The sequence below is a fragment of the Pipistrellus kuhlii genome, unplaced genomic scaffold (genome assembly GCF_014108245.1).
Source record: "Pipistrellus kuhlii isolate mPipKuh1 unplaced genomic scaffold, mPipKuh1.p scaffold_m20_p_10, whole genome shotgun sequence".
NCBI classification, from domain to species: Eukaryota; Metazoa; Chordata; class Mammalia; order Chiroptera; family Vespertilionidae; genus Pipistrellus; species Pipistrellus kuhlii.
Window position 1 is genome coordinate 42,084,390 of NW_023425405.1, and position 27,293 is coordinate 42,111,682.

The window sequence follows — 27,293 nt, forward strand, 5'->3', positions numbered from 1 at the left end:
GTTTAGCACATCAAAAGTAAAAAAAAAAAAAAAAAAAAAAAAGTCCTAATGTTTATGAAAACTATTAGTCATTTCTGAGTGAAGGTATATGCATGTGATTCTGTATGTAAATGCCATGAGCAGTTTGGCTGTAATCACATCTTGTGATGACTGAATGACAATTGGTAAGAAGGCCACTGCATTCACAGGAGTAGTCGTACACTTTACTGTTTCCAAAGTTAACTCGAGCTTGGATGGGAGGGTTCTTTGCACAACACGAGCTGCTGTACATTTTACTGCACAAGAGGCAGAGTGGGTACAGAGAGAGGCCATCTTCCTGGGACTTTTCCCAGTATTCCTGTTCTGAGAAACTTGCTGTGTTAGTGAGAGAAAGAGGATGCCAGGGCTTGGGACTGGCTGCCCACTGAGCCTGCAGGTGGAATGCCCTACCTTCCCACACCTTTGAATCTTTAACCACTACCTTGGTTCCCTGCTCCCAATTCTCCTTTGAGAACGCTAAACATTTGTCTTAAATAAACCAGAAATCAAGGTTACATAACCACTGTCTATGATACGACTATTTAGTGTAACCTGTTACCCATCTTCGTTTTATAGAACAGTTTTCTGTCCGTATGAACAGGTGTTAGTCCTTGTACTGAATAGGATTTTTATGTCTTTTTTTTACTACAGTCTTTGGTAAAGTTTTCTTGAAATAAAACTGTGTGTTACAATAAGGACCAGACCGATTTACAATAGCAACATTAAAACAATGTGTGTGTGTGTGTGTGTGTGTTTTTAGGATAAGTTTGAAGGAAATGTGACGTTTAACGAAGTCGTGTTCAACTACCCGACCCGGCCCGACGTGCCGGTGCTGCAGGGGCTGAGCCTGGAGGTGAAGAAGGGCCAGACGCTGGCCCTGGTGGGCAGCAGCGGCTGCGGGAAGAGCACGGTGGTCCAGCTGCTGGAGCGCTTCTACGACCCAACGTCTGGAACCGTGGTGCGTGCACTTCCTTCCATCGGTAACCTGATTGGAGGCGCTATCTCAAGTGGTTAAACCAATGTGCCCCCAGTGAAAAAACCTGCGTAAGACCCACAGTCCTATCTGATAGGATGACCACCTTCTATAAACCCTGAACCGACACCCAGAATCAGACAGATATTGGAACAGTCAGGTAGAACATCTGGAATTTAGTTCAGGGAAATAGTGAATATGAAGTTGACCTCTATCTGCCATGGGCCTTTGGAGCAGGTCTTATCCTTCTCTGTAAACCCTAAACCCTCAGTTCCTGGTTTATAAAGGAAAGCACTAAAACTCCCGCCAGAGTGCTAAATAGGCTGCCAGGACAAGCTGGTGCCTGCTTGTTCCCTCCCCACCCCCTTCTGCTTTACCTTCTCCAACCCTAAATGCCAGGCTCTCTGGCTTTGACACTTTCAGCCCATCCGTGTTTGGTTTTCATCATTGATTTCCTGGGATCGAGCTCCAGCTCTCTTCCGTAAGTGAAGCCTCAGCTCTGATACTGCCCGCCTCTTCCATCACCTTGGGTAGCTAGCACCCACCGACCTAGCCCTGGGAGCCCACCCCCATGTAGACAGTCACCAGCGTGTTCAACCTTGTTTCAGTCACTTGGCAGTTATGAACACGGACAAACCAGCTCAGCACCGTGGCTATGCCGAGCTAATACTGGCGGGGATCTCTTGATTGAGAGGTCAAGACTAAGTGAACCTGTGTCTGTTTCTTCTCTGGTGACTCCAACCTTGCAGGAAGCTGCGTTGCAGTCACTACATCACAAGGCTCCTCTGGAAGCACCATGCCTCCTGCTTACAGCAAACAAAAAATAATCAAAACTGCCACCAACCAAACCATTCCCCCAAGGACCCTGCCCTTTGACCTGCACACTTCCCCTTGAGCTTTTGTCCTTGGTGCTGTCAGAGAGAGAACAGTTGGGGCTGGTAGATCTCAGGGGAAAGAGAAGTAGAAGTAGGTCAGGAGGTAACCAGCTTTCAGAATCTGCTTTTTGTCCTGGTCTGCCTACGGGCGGGGGACAAGTCAAGTTGAGAGGTTGGAGTCATTCTGGGGACAGCAGGTGTGAGTAGAACACCTAATTCTGGGCTTCCTAATGGCAGGGGATGGTACCCTTGCCTGAAGAGGGCAGATAGGGACAAAGAGGAATATGAAGACAGGACCCGATGTGCTGTCATTTTGCCAATTAGGCCAAGAAAGGGACAGCATGATCATCATAACGGTCATGCTGGCCTCCAATAGTGTAAGTGTGTAGGGGCTCTGAGGCCTGGTATTTCACGAACTGCTGATGCCCAAATGCACCCACATCCATTTAGTTTTTCCTTTTCAAGCCTTTCTTATAATTTGTGGACTTTGGTTTTCAGCTGCTGGATGGTCAAGAGGCAAAGAAACTCAACCTCCAGTGGCTCCGAGCCCAGCTGGGCATCGTGTCCCAGGAGCCCATCCTGTTCGACTACAGCATCGCCGAGAACATCGCATATGGAGACAACAGCCGGGTCGTGTCCCAGGAGGAGATTGTGCGTGCAGCCAAAGCCGCCAACATCCATCCTTTCATCGAGACCTTACCCCACGTAAGTTAATGGGTAACGTATTAGGATGAAATCTGAATCAACTGCACAGTTTCAAACCCTCCCCCCCCCCAGTTCCCAAAGTCAAACGCCAATGGTCTGGTAACAGGTGTCTATTTACCAGCCCTCTGACCTTGGACAAGACACGGAACTTCATGATTCCAAGTGTCCTGATGTCACGGCTGCCTCATACAAATGTAGTGAGAAATGAGGTGAAGTCAATGCTCCGTATTGTGGGTTGAGAACTGGTGGGCTGCATTCAGACTGAGGCCAAGTATCCCTGGTGATACTTTTTTTTTTTTTAATTAAACACTTTATTCTGAGATAAGTATAGATTCGCATGCAGTTGTCAAGGGATAGGAGGATCTTATGTACCTTTTACCAAGTTTTCTCCGGTGACAAAATGGAAAAACAACAGCATGATATTAACGTTGATACAATCCCCAGATCTCATTCACACTGTCTTACGTGTACATGTTTGTATGTGTGTGTATTTAGTTCTGTACAATTTTACTGCATTATAGATTCATGTATCCATCATCACAGTCGAGACACACAACGTTGTATCACCACAGAGATCCCTCATGCTGTCCTTTCATAGCTCGTATCCCTCCTTCCCACTCTCACTCCTCCAACCTCTGCAACCACTGACTGCTCATTTCTGTAACTTCCCACTTTTAGAACATTATATAAACATACAGTATACAACTGTTTGAGATGAGCTTTTCTTAGCCTAATTCCCTTTTTATTGCTGAGTAGTATTCAGTTCACTGTAAACTGAACCAACTCAATTTGTACTTTTATCCATTCTGTGCGTTTTCTGGCTTAGAGTGTTCTCTCAACATGAAGCTTACCAAGTTCTCTACTAAAGTATAATTTATCTCCCCTTTCTCCTTGTCCCACCTTATCTCCACAATTCTATCTCCCTCTGTGATTTTTAAAAATATATATTTTATTGATTTTTTACAGAGAGGAATAGAGAGAGTTAGAAACATCGATGAGAGTCATCCATCAGCTGCCTCTTGCACGCCCCCTACTGGGGATGCGCCGGCAACCAACATACATGCCCTTGACAGGAATCGAACCGGGGACCTTTCAGTACTCAGGCCAACGCTCTATCCACTGAGCCAAACTGGTTTCAGCTCCCTCTGTGTTCTTTCATAGCATGTTGCCTGTATAACTTATTTGCTACTTAACTTGTATTGAATGCTGAATATGCATTTCTCTTTAGATTTTAATTCCTTTGGGATAGGAATAAAGCTGAATTCATTTTTACACACTTCCCATAGTTCTGGGCATAACAGGTACCCAGGAAATATTTAAGTGAGTGAATGAGTATAAAAGAGAACAAACTGGGTTCCTTATTGCTCATCTAATTATATCAATTTTTAAAGAATTTTAAGCCTTAAACATTAACATTTAACCTTTTTAGGACTCTGGTGACATCAAATGACAGAATGATAATGGTAGGAATTCGAGAATTTGTTGCAGAATACCAGTGAAAATTAAGGTCACTCATTTTCTATTTGGATTTTGAAAACAAACTTTCTGTTAAATGTAAAAAAACAAACATTAAATGGACAACTAAGTAGCTGATACAGAAACTTTTTTATTGATTCCAAATTTTTTTTCCTTGTAAGTAGTACTGTCATATGTTAAGTAAAAGTTTATTCATTATAACATCAGTAATTTTGCTGGGTTAGGACCTTCATTACTTTTGTTGACTGACTTGCAGAAATACGACACAAAAGTGGGAGATAAGGGGACTCAACTCTCAGGAGGTCAGAAACAGAGGATTGCGATCGCCCGAGCCCTCATCAGACAACCTCGATTCCTGCTGTTGGATGAAGCTACTTCCGCTCTGGACACTGAAAGTGAAAAAGTACGGTCTTCCACCTCACATCCTATTTAATCTGTAAAACAGAAGGGTTTTGTGCTATTAGCCATGAAAAAAACAAACGTAAGCACAGAAAAAAAGTAAATAGAAATTTAGACAGTGGTTATTTTGAGGTAGAACATTTTCTTATTCCTTTCAGTATTTTCCAGTTTTTCTAAAATGATCATGCATTACGTTTAGAAATGCACTAAAAGTAAAGTATTCAAAAGAAAAGGCTGCATAAATCATTTTAGCATATTAATCCTCATGGAAAATACTCAATAAAAGGGACCTAGTTCCGTCAAATATTTTGTGACTAGTTAGAAATTTTTACTACTTGTGAAGATTGTAGTGACAATCCATTCTTATTATAATTAAAAAGAACATAACTGTATGTGACGTCAAATTATATTAATACACAGGCATAGAGGCAAATATTCAAAGAGATAAGGAATGACATTTTCTTGCTTGGATGGTAACATTTTTAAATTTAATGCTAAAACCTATTCATATAATTAAGGTAAGGCTTCTTCTGATCTGATTTGTGTATAGATTGTCCAAGAAGCCCTGGACAAGGCCAGAGAAGGCCGCACCTGCATTGTGATCGCGCACCGCCTGTCCACCATCCAGAACGCGGACCTGATCGTGGTGTTCCAGAACGGCAAGATCAGGGAGCACGGCACCCACCAGCAGCTGCTGGCGCAGAAGGGCCTCTACTTCTCCATGGTCAGCGTCCAGGCCGGCGCGCAGAACTCATGAACTCTTGTTATCGCATATCAAAAATAAACTCAAAACATTCTACAACTTTTGCTGACTTGTAGAAGAAGTTTCTAAGTCATCATAAAATACAGGTACATCCAATCTGGGGTTTGCTATGACAACATTTGGAATTTTGGAGTTATAAATCATCAAGACATTTCTTAATGAAATATAAAAACAGCTTAGCTCTTCCTGAGTTTTCAAAAACATACAGGGGGAAAGAGCGAAGTTCAGGTATAGAAAGCTGTAGAATTAGTAGAAGCCATAAGCCACAGTTATTATGGTTCTGAACAGTTGGTTAGATGGATGTTTTGAGAACATTTTCCCCAAGTTCAAAGAAAATATAAGTTGTTCAAAAGCCTACTCTCTCCCTGGGTGGGTTTCTAAATTATTCTACTGGGCATTGATTTTTTTTTTTAAATTAATGTATCCCCAACTTTAGGATAGTCCAAGAGAAAAATACAGTTTCCCTTAGACAAGGTAACTATGCACGCACACATTCATTCTGTAAAGCAAAAAGAAAGATATCAAGTATTTCTTTTAAATAAATGTTTAAACTCATGAATAATTATTGTACATATATCAGTATAATTTGTAACACTGGAAATACCAATAAAAATTCTTTTTCTATAACAATTGTATTGCTTTTTCCAAATAATACTAATATTCCCAGGATGTGAACCCACTTCTCCTAACAGGAAGGAAATATATTTAGATGAAGGGCAAAAAGAAATATTCCAGGCAACCCTTGGAAACTAACCACACTGAAATATTTTTTCCAGTTTACCTCAGCAAAATCAATTATTTAGGCTGGTATTCAAAGCAAGTTCTTCTACCTGTAATAAACCATATACTGTATTACCAAAGATGTTTTAAATGTGACTGTGTGTATCAGTAGACAATTTCAGATTAACCAAGAGGAGAACAACAGGGCAAGGGGCTTTAGCATAGTGACTCAACGTGAGCAGAATTCAACTTATTCTTGTGTGATTGTTCCCAAACTTGGCTGATGAAGATCATGGGCATATGCCCTGGAAACTGACTCAGTAGGTCTGCTCTCTGTAGAGCATTCTGGGTGACTTTTAACTTGAGGCGATGGAGGGAAACGTGTTAAAGCAGGAGTAAGAAGAGACTCCTTCCCAGGAGGTGACCCATTGCTAAAATACTCTTTAGATAATATTTTAAAATAATAGACCAAATGACTGTAAAGTGCCTGGAAATTTAGTCTACAAAATTGTACTTGTGAGGAAAAGGTCCAGAGTTCATAGAAGCCAACTCAATGTTTTTACAAAGAAATATACCAGACTTACCAAATTCATAACATATGAAAATGTAAGAACAGAAAGGACATCCAACCAGTATTATTAAATCTATTGTCATTTTTAGGTGATGGATTGCTACAACTATCATGTCCCCTCTTGTGTCTATTTACATTTTTTATAAGAGGGTCTCCTTTTTATTTTTTAAATATATTTTATTGATTTTAGAGAAGAGGGAGAGAGAGAAACATCCATGATGAGACAATCATGGATTGGCTGCCTCCTTGCACGCCCCCTACTGGTGAGTCCACAACGCAGGCATGTGCCCTTTGCCAGAATAGAATCTGGGACCCTTCAGTCCACAGGCTGATGCTCTATCCATTGAGCTATTAGGTCTAGTAATAATTAATGTCGTTTTCTAATACTTTTTTTTTTAATCGAATTTATTTAAACAATACAACAAAATTTAATCAACAATATAGTTGCCGTTGTTTTCTACTACTTGTGCCCAACGCTCAGGAAGCATTTTAATCCCTCTGTTGTAAAATTCTTGCGATTTTGATGCAAAAAATTCGGTCAATGCATTTTTGAGGCATTCTTCATTATTAAATTTTTTTCCAAGAAGAAAGTTTTGCAAAGAACAAAACAAATGGTAATCGGAAGGGGCAATATCAGGAGAATATGCAGGTTGAGGGAGAACTTCCCATTCCAACTGGCGCAGTTTTTCAGCAGTGATTCTTGCAGTATGTGGTCGTGCGTTATCGTGGTGAAGAATTACGCCCTTCCGATTAATCAGCGCAGGTTCTTTTTCTCTTAAAGCTTGGGCTAACCTTTCCAATTGGGCACTATACACTGCACTTGTAATGGTTTGGTTAGATGGTAAAAGTTCATAATGAAGAATTCCTTTAAAATTCCACCAAACACACAACATCACTTTTTTCGCATGCAAGTCAGGTTTTGGCGTGGGCTGCGGAGCCTCATTTTTGTCCAACCATTGAGGCCGCCTTTTCAAATTAACATACAGCACCCATTTTTCATCTCCAGTAACAATTTGCTCTAAAAACGGCAAACGGTTTTCACGAGAGGGGAGCGAACTGCAAATTGTGACTCTTTGATTACGGTTGTTGTCGGTCAACTCATGAGGAACCCATTTTCCAAACTTTTGGACTTTGCCAAGTGCACGCAATTGATTGGAAATTGTTTTTTGTGAACAATTTAAAGTTGTCGCAAGCTCTTGTTGGGTAATTTGAGGATTTTGCACCAAAAGAGCTTGAAGAGCTTCTTGATCAAAATTGGACACACGGCCTTGACCACTCTTGTCATCTAACAAAAAATTTCCCTCGCGAAATTTCTCAAACCAACGCTGGCATTTTCTGGCGCTAACTGCATCTTGACCAAGAGCACTACAGATGTTTTTTGCAGCCTCACTTGCTTTTCTTCCTAATTGGAACTCGTAAAGCATGCAGTGCCGAATATGCTCTTCATCCGCCATCTTCTTAGCCCTAGTTTTGCAACAAAAACCAAACCAAACACAAACTTTTTCAAGCAAAACTTGTTAATTGCACTTCACACGTTCTGTAGATACCACGTGTTTGAAGGTTATGTCAATACAAGTCAACGCCAAGCAAGATTTTAAACGAATGTTTAAAAACGACATTAATTATTACTAGACCCGATAAACCAGCTAGGGCCCCTTTTTAATTTTTTAATATTTTTATTGATTTCAGAGAGGAAGGGGATGAGAATCATTGATCAGCTGCCTCCTGCACGCCCCCTAGTGGGGATCGAGCCTGCAACCCAGGCAAGTGCCCTTGACCAGAATCGAACCTGGGACCATGCAACTTCTACCTTTCCCCTTTAGAACACCCACTGGCAAGTATAGAAATCCAGTTAAAATACTGAATAGTCAGACAGCACAAGGAGAGGGAGTCCCAGCTACCAGTCCCCAGACAGTAGGTAGAGCCATCTCAGACTTCCCAGCCACAGCCAGCAGCTGCATCCATGACTGAGGCAAGACAGAAGCAGACCTCCAAATAGGCACCGTCAACTGACACAGTCGTGAGGAATAACACTGTGGGAAGCAGGGAGTTCAGGTGGATTATTACACAATGATACGTAACAGGTCAGAAAGTATAAGGTCACACAGGAATGAGTCGCTTATTCAAACACAAGAAGTTATATGATTTTGAGTTTTATTTTTGGAGGGTAGAAACTACAAAATTGAACAGAAGAGAGAAAAAAACACACCAAAATCCTGAGAATCTGATTCAGTATTTAATCCTTGTATTCATTAATTCTGATAACTAATTTTAAATATAAGTGCTTTAATTTTATATTCACAAACTAATTACAAAATATACTAAAAAGAATTTTGTTAGGGTTTTTTTAAAATGCGTGTCAGAGGGTATAAACCTCCCTACTACGACTTACTTTTTGTCCGTTCAACAGAAATTTTTTTTTTAAATCCTCATCAGGAGATATGCTCATTGACTTCAGAGAGAGGGAGAGGGCAGAAGGGAGAGAAATACTGATGTGAGAGAACATCAATGGGCTGCCTTACATACATGTCCTGATCAGGGATCAAACCCACAACCTAGAGATGTGCTCTGCCCAGGAATTGAACCCACAGCTTTTCAGTGCATGGGATGACACTCCAACCACCTGAGCCACCCTGGCCAGGTCAGCAGAAACTATTTTTGTTAATCACCATTAACTAGTAGTGGTCTCTCCCAAATACAGTAAGCTTGCATCCCTGTGGCGAATGTGAAAGACACTGATTTCAGGGAAATTAGCATCCAATCAGGTATTTCGTAGCCTTTGGCAATTAGAAAAGCTTAAAGTGCCTGAAAGATAGACTCTATGACAGTGATTTCCAACTGGTGTGCCGTGGCATGTTTAATGTCACTGACCTCTTTTTCCTTGATTGTCAAAAAAAAAAAAAAAAAATGAAAACAGCAAACAGAACAATAGCTGTCCAGGGTGAATGAATCAAAATTATACCTCTTTTTTAGTCATATTGGGAAAAAATGCATTTTTTATGTGCCATAAGATTAAAAACAAAGTTGAAAATCACTGCTCTACCATGATGTTCAGAGAAGGAATTTATAACTTACACAGGTATCAATAAAAATATTTAAAAGTTAAAATTAGACTTGCATTGTTAAATTTTGTAGAATTGCATTGTTGAGGCTTATCTTAAAACTGCATAGTTCTATAGTCACTATATCAAAATTTGCATTGTTGCTGCATCAGAGGAAGCTTAAAATCAGTATTACTACTTTGTATGTCAGTATAGGTTTAGAGAACATGATTCTATTAACGTCTACATTTCCTTCAAGTCGACATTCCTTACCTCACCAACCCACTCCCAGCACCCAGTTCACATGGTCTGATTGGAAAGTGCTTAATGCATAATGAGTCTCTAGAGATGAGCCGCGTTCATCAGCTGCATCATATCCTGGAATGCCTGGAAGATCAGCTGAATCAGCTTCTCTGGGTCAGTCTCCGCACAGGATTTCCAGGCTGAGCAGGCCACAACAAACCTGCAAAGAACAAATAACAAACGATTGAGTATGAGGTGAAAATCACAACACCGCAAGGCTCCACATGGCTGGCGGCGAGCATATGGAGCCTGACTCCCGCTGGCATGAGGTAAATGGAACCTGACGCATGGAAAGCACAGGCATCGTCATACATAATGCTGGGAACACTGCATGCGCCACGTGACTGGAGACCAAGGACAAAGGGGGACAAGACACGAGCCAGAGCTCCCAGTGTGTGGAGCAAGGCCTTGCTGTAAACACCCACCTCTCCCCTAACACAGACCTTCCTGCACGTCCTCTGTATGAAATGAGGTGGAATACGAATTCATGCCATTGTTTGCAATAAAACCTGAACTTTTTAAAAAATATTTTATTAATTTTTTTTTTTTTTTTTTTTTTTTTTTTTTTTTTTACAGAGAGGAAGGGAGAGGGATAGAGAGTTAGAAACATCAATCAGCTGCCTCCTGCACACCCTCTACTGGGGATGTGCCCACAACCAAGGTACATGTTCTTGATGGGTATCGAACCTGGGACCTTTCAGTCTGCAGGCCCACGCTCTATCCACTGAGCCAAACTAATACCTGAGCAGATTATATTTGCTCAGAGACACACAGAAAGCCCTGCCTGTTTCCACCCAGTGGTTTCACATAACTTGTCATTTTCCAACTGCATGTAATTGTCAAATACTTAGCTTCATCAACACATATTCCTTTTCAAAGATCAACAATTCCTATTTAAATGTCAAAATTTTTCAGAAGTTTCATTTTCTTTCTAAATTATGGAAAGAAATAACTATCTTCACAAAAGAATGTACACAGATACCAGTAACAAAGAAAAGGTTTGTTCATCAGTAAAAAATTCTTTTTGTTATTTTTCCCTGTAAATTGGTAAAGAATGTTTTATAATGCTTAGAGTTGGTAATGATGTGATGAAAAAAGGATATATTATTGTTATTTGTAATAACGAAACACCTGAAATTGTATGTAAGAGGTTAATTATGGAAATCCTTAAGACTAGACATTATTCAATCATTAAAATAGCTAAAAGAATAGTTTATGCATTGGAAATTGCTTTAAATAATATTAAATGAATAAAATTCACATAAAGGACATGAAAATATTTATATGATCGACATTTTTCATTATTGTACAGATGTTTTACAATGAGCATGTAGTACATTAAAATAAAATGCTATATCAAAAATAAACCAATTTTCTTCAAGTCATACAATTTTCACTTTTAACAATCAATGAGAAAATCCCTTCCAGACAGCTCACATACATTTTCCATCTGAAGTGCCTCCAAGCCTGCTCACTGCTTGCTTACATGCTGAATGCAGCCACATTATTATTACTTTTTCTTAGTTGTTCCGGTATGCAGGTCTCTCAGGCAGGGACTTCTTTGTTGAATTATAGGTGGTTATTTTGTCAAAATGTTAGGGGGAGAGGATAAATGCACCCTCACACCACTATTCCTCTGCCGTCACTCACCACATTATCTCTCTATATAAAAGCCTAAGTGACTGAATGACCAATGACCAGCCGGCCAGTCGCTATGTGATGTGCACTGACCACCAGGAGATAGATTAGGGGTGTCGAACTCAATCAGAGAAGGGGCCAAAATCTAAAATCCAGCCTAAATCGCGGGCCCAATGGTTTACTGAACAGTCATAAACTGTTATTGTGATGGAAAAACGCAGCGGAGTGCAGTGATGACAGCGCAGTGGGGGCCACATTGCAAGGCCTGGCGGGACGGATTTGGCCCGTGGGCCTTGTGTTTGACACATGTGAGATAGATGCTCAACATACAGGATCAGGCTCCCTCCGGTCTTGACCAGGCCTGCAGGGATTGGGCCCAAACTGGCTATCTGACATCCCCCGAGGGGTCCTGGGTTGCGAGAGGGCACAGGCCAAGGGGCCCCACCAGTGTACAAATCCGTACACCGGGCCTCTAGTTTTTTATAAAGCTTCCCAGGCTTGGGAAGGTCCCTGTGAAGAGCCTGCCAGACTGTGAACAGGGCCTTCAAGCCCTTCTGTCATTTCTATGTGACCTTCTTTCCCACCTCTCTCTCCCCTACCAGGCTTTAATATTTTCTTTCTTATTCTTTCCACAAACTCCAGAAACCCAAATAAAATACACAATCAGTGGTAAAAATAGATAAATAAATAAATAAACAAACAAACAAACAAACAAACAGATTACCCATTAACAAGTAGCATATGATAAAACAAATGGAATGACAGTGTAGGAAAGACACTCAGACAACAAAAACGATAGCTTTCTTACTCCACAGCACAGGAAGGATCTGCAGGACGGCCTCACCTGTCATCTCTGATGTGGTAGAAAACCCCGTAGCCGCTGTGCATCATGGGCACCACCACTCCCTGGACCCTTAAATAACCAATCAGACTTGTCGAGAGCACGAAGTTTCCACCTCCTCCACTGCGCACAAAGGAAAGAGATCACAAGGGTCATACCGAAGCTCCAATTGTTTCTGAAGAGCTTTTAACGTGGGGGTTGGGGGTGGGGTAACCGGTAAACATAAGACACTACCTTCTATTACCTTCTGGAGAAGAGTGGGTCGGTGAAGAGCTCTGGGACAGGGAGGCCTTCCTCTTTTGCTATGAGTGAAAGACCTAAAAGATGACGGTCAAATCCTACAACAAAACCCCAAACCTGAAGTTAGAAAAAAACTTTCAACAAGAGAGAATTTGGTTCAAGTTAGAATAATTACAATGTGAGTACCTTTTCCAGATGAACAATCTTTCATCATTTTATTATGTTTTTCAAAAGCTTGTAGCATCTTTTGCTGCCTCTCAAGAACCTGTTTTTAAAAATCAAGAGATACTTCACTAACAAACGGTACAGAAGCCAAACAGATAAGAAACCTGGGCTCAGAGAAATGAGGCTGCGGGTAACGGGGGGAGGGAAAGGGATTTCTAGGGAAGACCCTGAGACACGTGCTGCTGTGTCTTTTTCTCACTGTTCTGCTGCTTTTCCTTTCCCACAAGCCCTGCATCTCGGTTCTTTCCTTCCAGTGACTGGAAAGCAGGAATTGATGGGAAGCACTGAAGTGACATTATCAAGTGTAAAGAAAGAAGCAACTCTAATTTAAAACTAAAGAACAGTCATACAAAATGATAATGATGCAGCTCTATGAAATTAAAACCATGTAACATGTACTATGTCTATCGAAAGTAAAGAAACACATACAGTGCTAAAGTGGCCGTGGGAAGGAACTATCCCGTTGGCTAAATGCCTCCAAAGGCATAAAACAAAACATATCCAACTGTTCTGGTTCTCACATATCAAAACAAGAATCTGTGATTTCAGAAACGTGCCGCCTCATTAAGAAAAACATCCTCTCAAAAGCACCTTGGGAGTGTCTGCATCTCACTGGTGTTATTCTAAAGGCAGAGCAATCGTAGGGCAATGCTCAAGGCATTGAAGATGCTTTGTCTAGAAAAGGCACCGATAGGCTTCTTCTGAGGGGCTCCCTGTTTCCTATTCTCCCCACATACATCCTTCTCTGGCAAATGAACAAACAGATGTTCTGAAAACTTCAGGCGAAAAAAGGCTGAAAGTATTTTACTGACCCGGGGGAACTGAGGGAAAGAAGCTACTTCTTTAAGGGCCAAGGTTCCCTGAGAACAAAGAAATTCTGTTTAGTCTTCTTTTCAAATACGCACACTGGCAGAAGGATCCTGCATGGATTGGCACCATCTGATGGCTTCCACTGTACACGATCGCACAGTCTCTGTACGGCCATGATAGAAAAACCTTGTCATGGCTGTTTCATAGCAGCAACCTGGGCTGGAAGAAAAAAAATGAAAAAGAATGTATTATTCTAACAAAAATGCTCTGTTATTACATAATGACGCTGGCTTTGGTCAGAGATTAAGTTCTAGTAACACAAGACTACAGTTGATCTTCCAACAACGAAGATGCTAATTCCAGTATCAAAGAATAAAAACTACTCTGGCACGCAGGGTCTGGTGTGATACGGAACGTGTGGAAGGGTTGGCTGCTGTCCGGGTGTGTACACTGGAGTCTGTGGTCTGTGGCCTGTATGCCGCCTGCCCCGTAGTGATCCCGGTCTCTTGCTATTCATGCCCTTCACTTTGATGTGGGATGGACTTAGTGCCTTATTTCTAATGAAAAGTATATGCCAAGTGGTGGGATGTCACTCCTGAGAGTAGGTTACAGAGAGCTCACTCTTACTCCCATCACCTTGCTCTGAGGAAAGCCAGGCTGCCATCCTGGGAGCTGCCTGCAGAGGCCCAGGTGGCGAGAAAGTTGGAGAGGCCTCGGGGCAACAGCCTGGGAGGAATTAAACCCCATGAATCACCACATGAGTGAGCCTGAAGCAGGTCCTCTCTGAGAAAACCTGCCGATGAGAACACAGCCCTCGTTGACACCCTGACTCTAACCTCACAATGGAGCCAACGTCAGAGGCACCGAGCAAAGCTGCAACTGGATTGCTTACGACAGAAAGCGTGAGATGACATGCCCTGGCTGGTGTGGTTCATTTGGTTAAGCATCGTACCTTGTACCGAAAGGTTGCCAGTTCAGTTTTTGGTCAGGGCACCTGCTCAGAATGTGGCTTAATCCCAGTCAGGGTGCATGCAGGAAGCAGTCAATTAATATCTATCTCTATATCTATCTATCTATCTATCTATCTATCTCTCAGATAAAAAGGTAGGGGAAATACTGGGAGTTAGAATGAAGTAGCCATGGTAAAGATATATATCCTTAGAGTTCAAGAGTCTGAAGATGGAAAATGAATGTCCCTCACCGTCCATGAAGTCTATAGTAAGCCAGTTGAAGTGCAAGCTGAACAAATGTATCAGGGTGAAGCATCATCTTCTTGGTTAGCTTTTTGCCAAAATGTGTAAAGGCATAACCCACAACCTGCAGATCAGATGCCTACCAAAAAGAATGAAATGGGAACAGTGAATAATCATCTAAGCAGAACATCCCAAAGATAGCCAGATTATCATTTGCATTACAGTACTTCGGACATAGTTAAAGGTATTAGAGCTATAATTTAAGTGTTTCATACTGTCATACTTACATGCCAGCCAAGTATGCACTTATTTTTACATACAGTAGTTAAAAGAGATAGCATGCCCTGGCCGGGTGGCTCAGTTGGTTGTCCAGTACACCAAAATGTTGCAGGTTCTATCCTGGTGTGATGGGAGGCAATGAATTGATGTTTCTCTCTCTCTCTCTCTCTCTCTCTCTCTCTCTCTCTCTCTCTCTCTCTCTCTCAAAAAAAAAAAATGTAACAAAAAACATAGGATAGAAAAAGAGAGAGACAGCATTACTATCTAAAAGAAAAGTTAAAAAAAAAAAATCCTACCTGCTTGAGATGCTGGGCTTTAGCATGATTGATGTCATTTACTACTTTCTCATCCACAGTGAAAACAAGCTCCTCTGGAAGTGGTATATCCCGTACTTTTTCTGAACCCTGAAAATGGGGAAGAATTAAGAATATTATATTTATAAAAATATGAGGAGAAAGAAAGCTAAAATATTTGTTCTAACATACCTTCCATCTTCCTTCATTCTCCAAAATCTTCTCATCAACATAATAGCTGATGCTTACCATAACCATTGCATCAAAAGGAGCATGCTGAAACAAAAATACACAATATGTTGAAGACATTATATCAAGATGAAACTTGACCGATATTTTATTTTCGCTCTTTCTCCATTCTTTAACACAGGTGCCCTGACCAGGAATTGAATCAGCAACCTCTTGGTACTGGGAGTATGCTCAACCAACTGAACCACAACAGCCAGAGCAATGTCCACTATTTTTTTTTATTTTTTTTTTTTCCTACTGTGTAACCTGCTTCAGTGCCTGCAGACTATGAGCAGAGGCCGGGCAATGGTTCATGTCTGCAGCTTGCTCTGGCATGGGGCACATGAAAGACCCAGGGGGTCGGGCCTGCCAACAATCCAAACCCATGCACTCATTCTTAAACAGTATGTTACACATACTGCCTTCATATAAGTGAACTTAAAATGGTCACACTTAGGTGAACAAATAAAGCATCAGGAAAGCATCAGAATTTTTCATATTTTCTTTTTTTTTTTTTAAGTGATTATTAGCTTTCCACCAGGAGATGGATCGGTAGAATTCTAAGTTGAACAGATGTATATCCATTAGTTTTACGCTTTGTAACTGGTTCCAGTAAGAGTTAGAGATTAATGCCATCATCTTAAATGAAGCAATGTATGTGATTATCTGTGAAAATCCTTTGTAAATCTATAAAGCACCGCAGGGTTGTGGGACGCCGTTAGAAAAGGGGCTTGCCAGGTACCTGGGAGTCTTATTAGGTAGCTGTTCCTGACAGGTGGCCTCAGCTGCTGGAGTATCGTGCACTGACCTCCCGCATGAGCCTTTCCTGATGTTGTGGCTGCTATCTATTTGGCAACAGTACACTGTGCTCCCAGGCTCCATGGCCCCGGTCCAGGGCAGCAGAGCTACGTCGTGTTAGGGTGACATGTTAGACACCGAGTTTCTCCTCCTGAACCTGGGCCGCCCCTGTGGGCTGTGTTTGTAAGTTAAGCCTCCCTTCCTCCTCCCCCAGGCTAGCAGTGTCACATTCAGTTCATGAATGGTGACTGTATGTAATGTAAAGTGGTAGCAGCAGCACAGAGAAAACAGCTGTCTGATGTAATTGCCATCAAAGGAACGCGGAGAAAATGAGGCAAGAAGTTTGTCCTTCCAAATAAACGATGGAAAAATTCACTCGCTGCAATGCCTTTCTCCACATACAGCTTTCAAACCTGGAACACCGTTACCCAGCCCATCTTCCCCACAGTCCTTAAACATTGAGCATTATTTCTGCCATTTCTGAACACTCTTGTAGATATGTGAATAAAGTTGTTATGCTTTTTAACTCATCTAGCAGGCCTATGTCTTTACCTAAAGTTCATGGCCATCCTCTATTTGGCCTTCAGGTAGTCTGTCATCTCCTTTGCTTTTGCACAGTGCTCTTAACAATTCCAGAACACCTTTGCATTGCATCCACAAGCTGGCTCTGACTTCCAGTACAAAGAGCAATTGTTTTCTTTAGATGGCTCATGTTTACTGCACACCCTCCCCATTACCTAATGAGGTTCTTCCAACTTTAAATATGTGTTCTTTCTCAGAAAATAAAATGATAATTACTATACTTTACAATATCCATATTTTGATCACTAGATGATATGGGCATTTGAGAATTCTGCACTGTTTTTTCATGTTTCGGGCGGATTCCCAGTAGGGGGCATGCAGGAGACAGCTGGTTGATGTTTTTCCTCTCCCTCTCCCTTCCTTTTTCTAAAATCAATAAAAACATACTTCAAATAATAAATAATAAATAATAAATAAAGTTGTGGACTTTGGTTCTGAGCCCACACCTATTTGCTAGTAATGCCTAATCTCATACAGCTGCTGTGGAAAATGATTTTAACAATGCTTATACAGTGGTTCCTATAAAACCTGGCTCACAGCAATAACCAATAACTACTGTGACTATTAATAACTATTTTTTGCTACATGCTTCTATGTGCCCTTCACAAAGCCCTACAACAAAGCCTATGTAGAGAAAACAAGCTCATTGACCCCAGGATTTTAAATCCCAAGAGGGAAATGTGATTAATTAGTGTAATTGCAAAAGCAGATATTCAAGAACCAATGGGCAAGAACAGCAACAGGACCTTGAATTAAGAACAGTTTTACTTTACATTATGTGAATACTTACTAATGCTGTTTTACATAGGTTTTAAATTGCATTTTCTGTAACATCTTAGGTTACCAGGGAAACCTACCTGTAATTTTAAAAGCAGATTACATGTGGAGATAATCAGACTCATTTTATGAATATATGGGTGTTAATGAATACATATAAGACATGTCCATATAGTATATAGTATATAGTATATAGTATATAGTATATAGAACAGTGTATGGTGTAAGTGGGTAATCTAGTTTCATTTTAGCAATATAATCTGCTCAGGTATTAGTTTGGCTCAGTGTTCCATTGGTCAGTTTTGAGAATACCCTGTTTCCCCAAAAATAAGACAGTGTCTTATATTAATTTTTGCTCCCAAAGATGCACTAGGTCTTATTTTCAGGGGATGTCTTATCTTTCCATGCGCTAGGTCTTATTTTCGGAGGATGTCTTATTTCCGGGGAAACATGGTAGTGCCTTTGTAATACAGCTTGATACCTGGTATTGTGATCCCTCCAACTTTGTTCTTCTTGCTCATGATTGCTGTGGCTATTTGGGGTCTTTTTTTATTCCATAATTTACAATAGCTAAGATTTGAAAACAGCCTAAAGGCCCATCAGCAGATGAGTGGATTAAAAAACTGTGGTACACCTACACAATGGAATTCTACGTTGCTGTAAAAAAGAAGGAACTCTTACCATCTGCAACCGCATGGATGGACCTGGAGAGCATTATGCTAAGTGAAATAAGCCAGTCAGAGAGAGATAAATATCACATGATCTCACTCATTTATGGAATATAATGAACAACATAAACTGATGAACAAAAAAAAGATCCAGAGACAGAGAGGCATCGAACAAACTGTCTAACCTCAGAGGGAAAGCAGGGGAGGAGGATAAGAGATCAACCAAAGGACTTGTATGCATGCGTATAAGCACAACCCATGAACACCGACAGCAGGGGGCTGAGGGCATGCGCTAGGGGGTGGAGACAGCAGAGGAGAGGCCAATGGGGGGAAAAGGAGACATATGTAATACTTTAAACAATAAAGAATTTAAATTAAAAAAAACTAACAAAAAATCTACCTCGTACTATACTTTATACCAAATTACTGTACATACTTTATGAAAAGTGTTACAATGATATTACAAGTGTGTACTGCAAATCTGATTAAGGTTGACTTTTAAATTTTCTTGATCCATAGACCTCCTGAATATCTACCAGAAGATGGAAAGGGAGAACAAAAGAGAAATAAGCAAATATTTTTTTTTTTTTATAAAGAAGGTAAAAATGTTATTAAATATCAGACATTTTAAAATCCATAGTATAAATAAATAATGTTCTAAAGAGCATGTGTCACTTTGGAAAAATAGTTACAAAATTACTAGGTAAATCTAGAAATATCCGCATATATTTCTTTGTGCACAGAACATGTATAACGCTATATATTTTTAAAAAATAGATAATTCTCAATGGTGAATTTTAAAGTGCTTACGCTACATAAAAATATATGCAAATTCAACTTTGCACATACATACAAACTATCAGCTTTACTACAAATGAAAAGAACTTGTCCTACACTCTACTTTCACAGAGTAGAATTCATAACTAAACCTTTTATGATGATGACATAAAAATGCAGAAGTGTCTACTTCATACTACCACACCACAGCATAAATATTGTAGCTTATTGCCATTAAACCAACCTAAAAGATAAAAAAGAAAAGTAACTATAGTAGGTTACTTACATCACAATTACAGCCTAGTACTCCATTAGAAAAGGAAATCAAGTTATAAGATTTGTCACCCCAGCGTACTGTTGGATCTCCACCGAGGATCATTGCAATTCCCTAAAATAATTTAATATTTCCAAATTAAAAGGATCTTAATATTGATTTATAAGTATTTATATCTTAAAACAGACACACACACACACGCGCACACACACACACACATACTGGTACATATATGTAAATATAGTCTCACTTTTCCCTTTCAGGTAAACCAGATTAAAATAATGATAACAGTTATATTCAAGAGATAATAATTCTGTCCTCTAGATATTTCTTAAAAGTCTTGAGAAATCCTCTATAAAAGAGAATACTAGTACAATATACATAAATGTTTAGAGAACATACAATTGAAAGGACAATGTTTTTGCAATTTGAATAGTGTTAAGAGGCCTTGATAAATTCAGTCATTAAAATTTAGTTATGAGAAAAATATTTCAAAATTCAGATCCCACCACACTTGTTTGTCAAACAGTAGGTTTTGGCCCACTAGTTGAGTCATGAAATGAATTTAGTGCATCACAGTATGTATTCTTTACAAAAAGAATCAAATAAAACACAAATATCAGAATACATCACAGATAGTAAAAGTAATTACTGTTTTGTGAAACTTCTATTATATACATGTGAGTGCATAAGCTTGTGTGTGTGTGTGTGTGTGTACTTGTATGTTGTTAGGACGACCTCAACAACTAAGGTTTCAAGGCACACACGTGTGGGTCATAGGTAGGTTCTCATGTGCGAGCTGCAGTCTAAATGTATGTCTAACTGTAATTGCAGTAAAAAAATACTGCATTAAAACATATTCTTCCTCAAGAAATTTGGTGATTCTTTTGCCAAAATAAATTTAAAAATTAAGAAGAGGAAAAGTTGGTTTCTAGCTACAAGTTTATTCAATTCTATCTTATTTTATTGCTATCATTCCATATTGATGAATGTATTATGAAATAATTTAAGTGAGACTTCTAAAAATATGACTTCCACCTTTTATTATTTCCCAAAAAAATGATAATATTTTCCCAGGGGTAAAAAGGTAAGGCCACATTTACCCTTAAACTCACTACAGTCAGTTTGTTCAGTAACACCTAATGATAAAATAAATTACTTACAGTTTAATATAATTCTTAGGACAGACCTCAACAACTAAAATTTCAAGGCACACTGGTGTGGGTCATAGGTAGGTTCTCATGTCACCATTGGCATGAGAAGCTCATTTAGCCCAGTGACCTGTGCAAATTTTCTGTATATGCATTCAATAAAAAGGATTGAGAAACACTGATATGGGATATGCAAAGAATAGTCATACTTCTTTAAACAACGTACAAGATTTACCTAACTGGACCTAAACAATGTGGAAAGAATTCACGAAGCATTATTTATCTACTAGAAACCCGATGTATTTACAAATTTGTGTATGGGTGTGTCCCTCAGCCTGGCCTATGAGCGGGGCTGAAAGGAGCCAGCCTCCAGAGAGAGGGATCACAGGAGGTTGGCAGTGCTAGCGCACTGACCACCAGGGGTGCATCATAGCTACTGGCTGGTTGTCCAATCATCCAGTCATCCAGTCATAATGGTCACTTAGACTTTTATATATCTATATATCTATATCTATATCTATATCTATATCTATATCTATATCTATATCTATATCTATATCTATCTATCTATCTATCTATCTATCTATCTATCTATCTCTAAATATAAAAGCCTAAGTGACTTATTGACCGGATGACTGGTCAATCAGTCGCTATGACGAGTACTGACCACCAGGGGACAGACACTCAATGCACAGGATCAGGCCTGTAGGGATCCGACCAAAACTGGCTTATCCAAAATCCCCCGAGGGGGCCCAGGTTGTAAGAGAACACAGGCCAGGCCAAGGGACCCCATCAGTGCACAAATCCATGCACCGGGCCCCTAGTCTAAAGTATAAGCTTCAATTTGGTATATATTAGGTAAGAAAACATTTTAAGAGCCTACATATAACAAAATAATCTTCTCATGTTCAATACACACAAGAGTCCCCCAGAAAAAATTTGTGGGAAGAAGTAACAGAACAAGATAGTTAAGTACCTGCGAATAATCTTCTGGTGTTACGTGTGGACTTCCGTCCTCTATGGAATACACCAGCAAACTGCTCTGAATTTTTTCTAACCTAGTCAAGTTCTCTGGATCAAGACTAATCAAATAGTCTCGTGCCTAAAGGAGATAATAATTAAATGTTACAAATTAAGTAATACTATATCCAGGAGAGAAAAGGTTCATTAAGAAAAGTATATCATTAATAATGTATTAGATATTTGAAACTTGCTGGGAGTAGATGTTAGAATTTCTCATTGTAAGAAAATAAATTTGTAACTATGGTTGCACATTAACTAGACACTATGGTGATAATTTCACAATATGTACAAATATTGATTCATTATGTCATACACCTAATAACAGTGTAATGTTATATGTCAATCATAGTTCAATTTAAAAAAAGAAGAAGTGTAAAGTATAACCTTTGCCCATCGCGTTCGCTCCTCGCTAGTTAATGCTGCCACCCCAGGCCCATCAGGTTCGCTATGGCACTTGTCATGGATGTACGTCAGTTGCCTTACGGAAGATGAAAGAAAGAGAATTCATAAAGAACATAGGCAGGATCACTAGCTACTTTGGCCTTTAATAGGCCATAATGTTTACCAGTGTTTAAATGCTCTGATATATTATCCAAAGTAAAGGGATTATAATCTCAACAGTAATGGATTTATTTCCAATACCACATCATTTTTTTAAAAGAGAACTACATGAGCAATTAACACCAAAAGTGAATTTGACAATAAGCTTAAATAAATAAATATGGTGTTTGGCTGATATAATTTATACTTTTAAAATGTACATGCACTTTCAGAATCTAAGTAAATACCCTTTACACAAGAGAAAACTTGAATAATATTCTGGTAAAGAATCTCACAAATATCATACACAATGGGAAAACTGGATTGCACATACAAAAGAATGGAACTGGACCCCTATTTTATATCATACACAAAAATCAATTCAACTGGATTAAAGATATAAATGCAAGACCTTAACAATAAAACTTATAAAAGAACACATGGGGGGGAAACCTTCTAACAACCTTGGTAAGTATTTCTGATAGTGGGGAAGGGCACCTAGTAAGAATAGAGCCACAGTTGTTTAATAATTATTCACCCTGCCCGGCCGGGGTGGCTCAGTGGTTAAGCATCAAGCTATGAACCAGGAGGTCACAGTTCGATTTCCAGTCAGGGCATATGCCTGGGCTATGGGCTTGATTCCCAGTGAGGGGCATGCAGGAGGCAGCCGATCAATGATTCTCTCTCATCATTCATGGTTCTCTCTCTCTCCCTCTCTAAAATCAATAAAAATATATATTTTTTAAATTCTATATGTGCATATAAGTAGATAGGTAAGGTTAGATAGAATACAACAAACTAGTAACAGTGATTAATTCAGGGGCACCAGAAGAAATTGGTAGTATTTGTAATGTTTTCCTTTTCTCCAACTAGAATATATTCATATATGCCTAGTAAAGCAAAAAAATTAATTTAAATTAAAAAGATAAAAATATTTTTTAATTCAGCATATATAAAATTCTTAATTTTCTGTCACTTTATAAATAGGCAATTCTAAATTTATTTTTAACTCATGCAAAAGCTTAAGACCTAATTATTATAGATGCAAGAAAGTAGTTTGAAAACCTGAGAATCTCTGGTTGGGTGATCAAACATCCTTCATGAATTGCATCAAAGACAAAAACTCGGCCTCGGCACAGCACTACAATGTGAGTTGGGGAATACCCTTCACTCTCTGGGGGGGAAAAACACAGAAAATACAAAACTAAATTTTTCAAAGTTAAACAAGAGTAAAGTTGCATATACATTCCTTCAATATTTTATTTATCAAGTATTCAATATGTCACATGAACAAAACACTCATAAGGTGATGCAATTCCAGTTATTATGATATAAATGCATGCTTCTGAAACCTATCCATGTGAAACATCTAGAAATCCATGGGAGTTTCAAATATTTATACACCTTGAAAATCATACAAATTCCAAACCGCTGCAGGGCTTTTTAGTGTTATTTACGGATAGGAGTGGGAAGAGGAAAAGGTAGCAGAGGGACCCTGAAAGAGAGCTATTTGAATTAGCAAGTTTCTCTTTCGTATTATTTTAATGTTGGCTGTAATAATATCTAGCTATTATTTCTCAATAAAATAGTTCTCAGGAAAATAAGGGCATGGTATGCTTGAGTGGCAAGGAGAAAGAATTCTGCTCAATCTGTAGTTTTATTTAAGGCTCTGATAAGACCCGGGAAGCCACTGGTATCTGATATCCGATTCTGTGTTTCCTTTGGCACACCTTAGCTCCCTAAGAACTAGTTTGCTTAAACCTCAGGCTATTCTGATTTAGCCTCATTTTTTTCAAGTACTAGTCCCTTCAACAAGGGTCTTCTGGTATGACCCCTGCTCCTTCCCTCTAAGAAAGTTGGGAGGGGAGGAAGTGGGGAGTGAAAGAATAGTTAGAAAAAAACATATATTGCCTCTGGAAGGAAATTTACTGGTTGATATTATGTACAAGGAACTGTGCCAAATGCTTTACACATTATCTCATAAAATCTATTTATCAACTACTCATCTCCTGATAGGAATACTAATTCTTCCCTTATCTCCTATTTCCTCAAGTCCTAAGAGGTGAGGCATGTATTTTCCTTGTCCCTCGTGGCTAATCCCAACCCATTTATTCTCTCTTCTCCTTCAGTCCTCCCCCTTTCTCTTTTACATTTACCACCATGATCTTTTATTATTGTCATCTACTGACTACAACCTGGCAAAATTTTAAGGCCGAAAAATAACAAACAAAATAAAATTCTGGCTGGAAAAGCAAATTCACAATGAAGAGGGGCATGATGAGCACATATAAGCTTACACTCAAAAAGAGCCTTCAGATAAGAAGTAATGAGGGTGGAAACAGAACTCAAATTATATTCTCCAGATTTCCTAATACTCTGATTCATAATTCTACTCTCTTAACTAAAATTTAAATTTTCAAATGATGTAACATAAGCATCAAGTTGATATAAAACCAAGTAAGACAGTTTAGGAAATCCATTCCCATAAATCACTTTAAACTAATCTGAATGACTGAAAGATAAGGTTCACAGAAAGCCTTTGATTAGTCAAAATCCAAACAGAAATACTCTCCAAATTGTTTCATAGTGTCATAGAAACTACAGCAAAGCTACCCAAATTCCAATGTCTTTCCCAAAGAAAGTACCCGTATTTTCTACTTACCAGTCCTAAAGTAATTCATAATTGAATCTCTAGAAATTCCTGGAATCTTACAGGTTGAAAATAACATTCGGAATTGATTCATATCTAGAGGAGTATTTCCAACTTTATCAACAGGCCATTTCTCTCTATTAAAACAAAAAGTAAGTACTTTAAGAAGTAATTATTAAACGTATAAACCAAATAGTCACTACTGTAATATTCATCCCCAACTAAATAAATTAAGCTTCTCAACTTTACCTGAGACTTTGGATAAGTTTCATACTAAATTCACATTAGTTTTCTTACTTTCTTAACAGCTGCCAGTAGTTCAAGTTATGCCAAAGACTTATGCTTCCTCTTTCCAATTGTGTGCCTTCCTTTGGAGGCCAGTAGTGTTCTATATGGGACGCCGGACCCCCAAAGTTGACATTCAGTTGTGATGGTGTACGGACATCCAGGTAGGCAACATTCAGCCACCACTCTTCCAGCTGAAATAAAGTACATCAGCCTAATGGTACTGATAATACATGAGTAAGTAAAAAATAAGTTACTGTTTACTTGTGTTTTTTCCCCTCTCTTCTTTCCTTTGGAACTGTAGGGTATTAAATACTATTGAGTTTAACTACGTTGTCAAAAACATGAAACAAAAAGCACTTTCAGACAGATCAAGTTGAAGTCGCAAATACTTGACACTATTTAGGTGTGTTTTCTCAGATTACCTGGGGTACAATAGCTCCTCAATAAATCCTCAATTAAGGGACTTACCATTTTCCTTTTCTAAGCAAAAACTGAAATACTAAATCAGAAGCATAAAAACTTTTTGAGTAGGTTTAAAAAACTAATTTAGGTTTTTCACAGACAGTGTTCTGAATCCCTCTTTCACTATATGCACTTGAATTTCATGCATCAGAAACAGATTCCAGAGTTATTACCTAGAGATATTTTTTAAGAAACTGATGTTCTCAATTATAATCAATCATTCAAAAAAAAAAGATATAAATATGAAGGATACAGACAAAACACCTTGTTACCTTTACTCTAATTTAATTAATTAATATCATTCAAGGTTCACCCTGGCCAGTGTGGCTCAGTTGGTTGGAGCATCATCCCATATACCAGAAGGTGTCAGTTTGATTTCCGGTCAGGGAACATACCCAGGTTGTAGGTTTGATCCCATTGGGGCATGCGCAGGAGGCCATCTATCAATGTTTCTCTCTCCCCCTCCCTCCTTCTCTCTTACTCTCTCTGAGATTAATTTTTTAAAAATTAATTCAAGGCTCAAGATTGAGAATAAAGCAATCTGGAAGTATAAAATTATAAAATTTTATTATTTCATTATAAGTACCGATAGCTGATGAAAAGATAAGCTTGCTTTTTCATTTCTAAGACTAAAATAACTGTAATCATTTCTAGATTAAAGTAATTTTAAAGTCAATCCTTTGGTTTAAACTACACAAGTAGAGTAGTTAAGCCGTCAAAGAAGATTCCTTGTAGAAAATTGATATCCTTAATAATTATTATATCAATGTGTCATTAATTTAATTGTCACACAGAATACTCAACCGTTTCCCACTCCAATTTTGTAACGGCCCTTTTTCTCACTTGCATTGTTTCAATAGTTGTACACCATCGATATGATAGGTCTATTTTAGTAGCGTTTTGATGTTTTTTAGGCAACAATGACCTAGATAAAATGTTTCTCTGAAGGTTAGTATACAAACCACATGGAGTAGTTGTTAAAACAAGGATTTCTGGGTTTTATTCCAGAGATACTGCATCAGAATGACAGGTCTCAGGAAATCTGCATTTTAACAAGTTTTCCATATTATGAGAGAGTAGCCCACCCATAACATTCAGAACTCCAGGTCAAGCAGTTTATTAATTCTTCTGAATGATGATCATAACAATAGTGACTGCAAGAATTTTTATGGTAATAATTTTAAAACAAAAGCTATGTGAATTTTTATTTTTCCTTTTTTAAGCATCATCAATTTTCTTTTTAAAAAAAATATATATTTTATTGATTTTTTACAGAGAGGAAGGGAGAGAGATAGAGAGCTTGAAATGTCAATGAGAGAGAAACATCGACCAGCTGCCTCTTGGATGTGCCCGCAACCAAGGTACATGCTCTTGACCGGAATCAAACTCGGGACCCTTCAGTCCGCAGACCGACGCTCTACCACTGAGCCAAACCGGTTTCGGCAGCATCATCAATTTTCTAATCTTACATATAATAACATACATACCCAATTTCTTTTTTCTTTTGCCCTTTCAAGTAACTTCTGGTGCAATTTTTCTCCAATACCATATTGAAATTTTTTGACAATTTCTTCAGTTTTCTTATATTCCTCTTCATTTGCAAATGGCTTTACTATAAAGAAAAAAAATGCATTAAAGTAGTTAGACCTCAGGTACCACAAACTCTCCTCATTATTATTTACACAAATATTGAGATTCACTTATGTAAAACA

At 38.9% G+C, this 27,293-nt stretch overlaps 2 protein-coding genes, 1 long non-coding RNA gene and 1 other non-coding gene across 12 annotated transcripts in view; 1 reads left to right on the forward strand and 3 right to left on the reverse strand.

The window, feature by feature from the left end:
- The window catches only part of LOC118714339 (phosphatidylcholine translocator ABCB4), a 150,441-nt gene extending 144,605 nt beyond the window's left edge, over positions 1 to 5,836 (forward strand). For all 5 annotated transcript variants that reach the window (XM_036429537.2, XM_036429538.2, XM_045578483.1 and 2 more), the window contains 4 exons: positions 779 to 976; positions 2,365 to 2,571; positions 4,304 to 4,450; positions 4,997 to 5,836. In XM_036429537.2, the coding sequence (XP_036285430.1) occupies positions 779 to 976; positions 2,365 to 2,571; positions 4,304 to 4,450; positions 4,997 to 5,203 (759 nt within the window). In that variant the 3' untranslated portion in view covers positions 5,204 to 5,836. The remainder of the gene's footprint in view (positions 1 to 778; positions 977 to 2,364; positions 2,572 to 4,303; positions 4,451 to 4,996) is intronic.
- LOC118714341 lies at positions 4,160 to 6,741 on the reverse strand. Its single transcript, XR_004986550.2, has 2 exons — positions 5,991 to 6,741; positions 4,160 to 5,708 (listed from the first exon to the last, which is right to left on the reverse strand). It is a non-coding gene; the product is annotated as an uncharacterized LOC118714341 (long non-coding RNA).
- A 2,356-nt stretch (positions 6,742 to 9,097) lies between these two features.
- Positions 9,098 to 27,293, reverse strand: part of CROT (carnitine O-octanoyltransferase) — a 28,170-nt gene continuing 9,974 nt past the window's right edge. For 2 of the 5 annotated variants that reach the window (XM_036429545.2, XM_036429546.2), the window contains 15 exons: positions 27,069 to 27,193; positions 25,129 to 25,310; positions 24,844 to 24,968; positions 23,247 to 23,355; positions 22,026 to 22,119; positions 21,595 to 21,720; positions 19,480 to 19,581; positions 15,556 to 15,639; positions 15,367 to 15,474; positions 14,800 to 14,930; positions 13,694 to 13,817; positions 12,750 to 12,828; positions 12,568 to 12,661; positions 12,327 to 12,446; positions 9,098 to 10,004 (listed from right to left, as the gene is read on the reverse strand). In XM_036429545.2, coding sequence (XP_036285438.1) covers positions 9,884 to 10,004; positions 12,327 to 12,446; positions 12,568 to 12,661; positions 12,750 to 12,828; positions 13,694 to 13,817; positions 14,800 to 14,930; positions 15,367 to 15,474; positions 15,556 to 15,639; positions 19,480 to 19,581; positions 21,595 to 21,720; positions 22,026 to 22,119; positions 23,247 to 23,355; positions 24,844 to 24,968; positions 25,129 to 25,310; positions 27,069 to 27,193 — 1,724 coding nt within the window. In that variant the 3' untranslated portion in view covers positions 9,098 to 9,883. Of the gene's footprint in view, positions 10,005 to 12,326; positions 12,447 to 12,567; positions 12,662 to 12,749; positions 12,829 to 13,290; positions 13,380 to 13,693; positions 13,818 to 14,799; positions 14,931 to 15,366; positions 15,475 to 15,555; positions 15,640 to 19,479; positions 19,582 to 21,594; positions 21,721 to 22,025; positions 22,120 to 23,246; positions 23,356 to 24,843; positions 24,969 to 25,128; positions 25,311 to 27,068; positions 27,194 to 27,293 lie in introns of those variants that run through there. The other 3 variants (XM_036429547.2, XM_045578486.1, XR_006740982.1) reach the window with 3 other exon arrangements.
- On the reverse strand, positions 15,848 to 15,980 carry LOC118714620. Its single transcript, XR_004986626.1, has one exon. It is a non-coding gene; the product is annotated as a small nucleolar RNA SNORA42/SNORA80 family (small nucleolar RNA).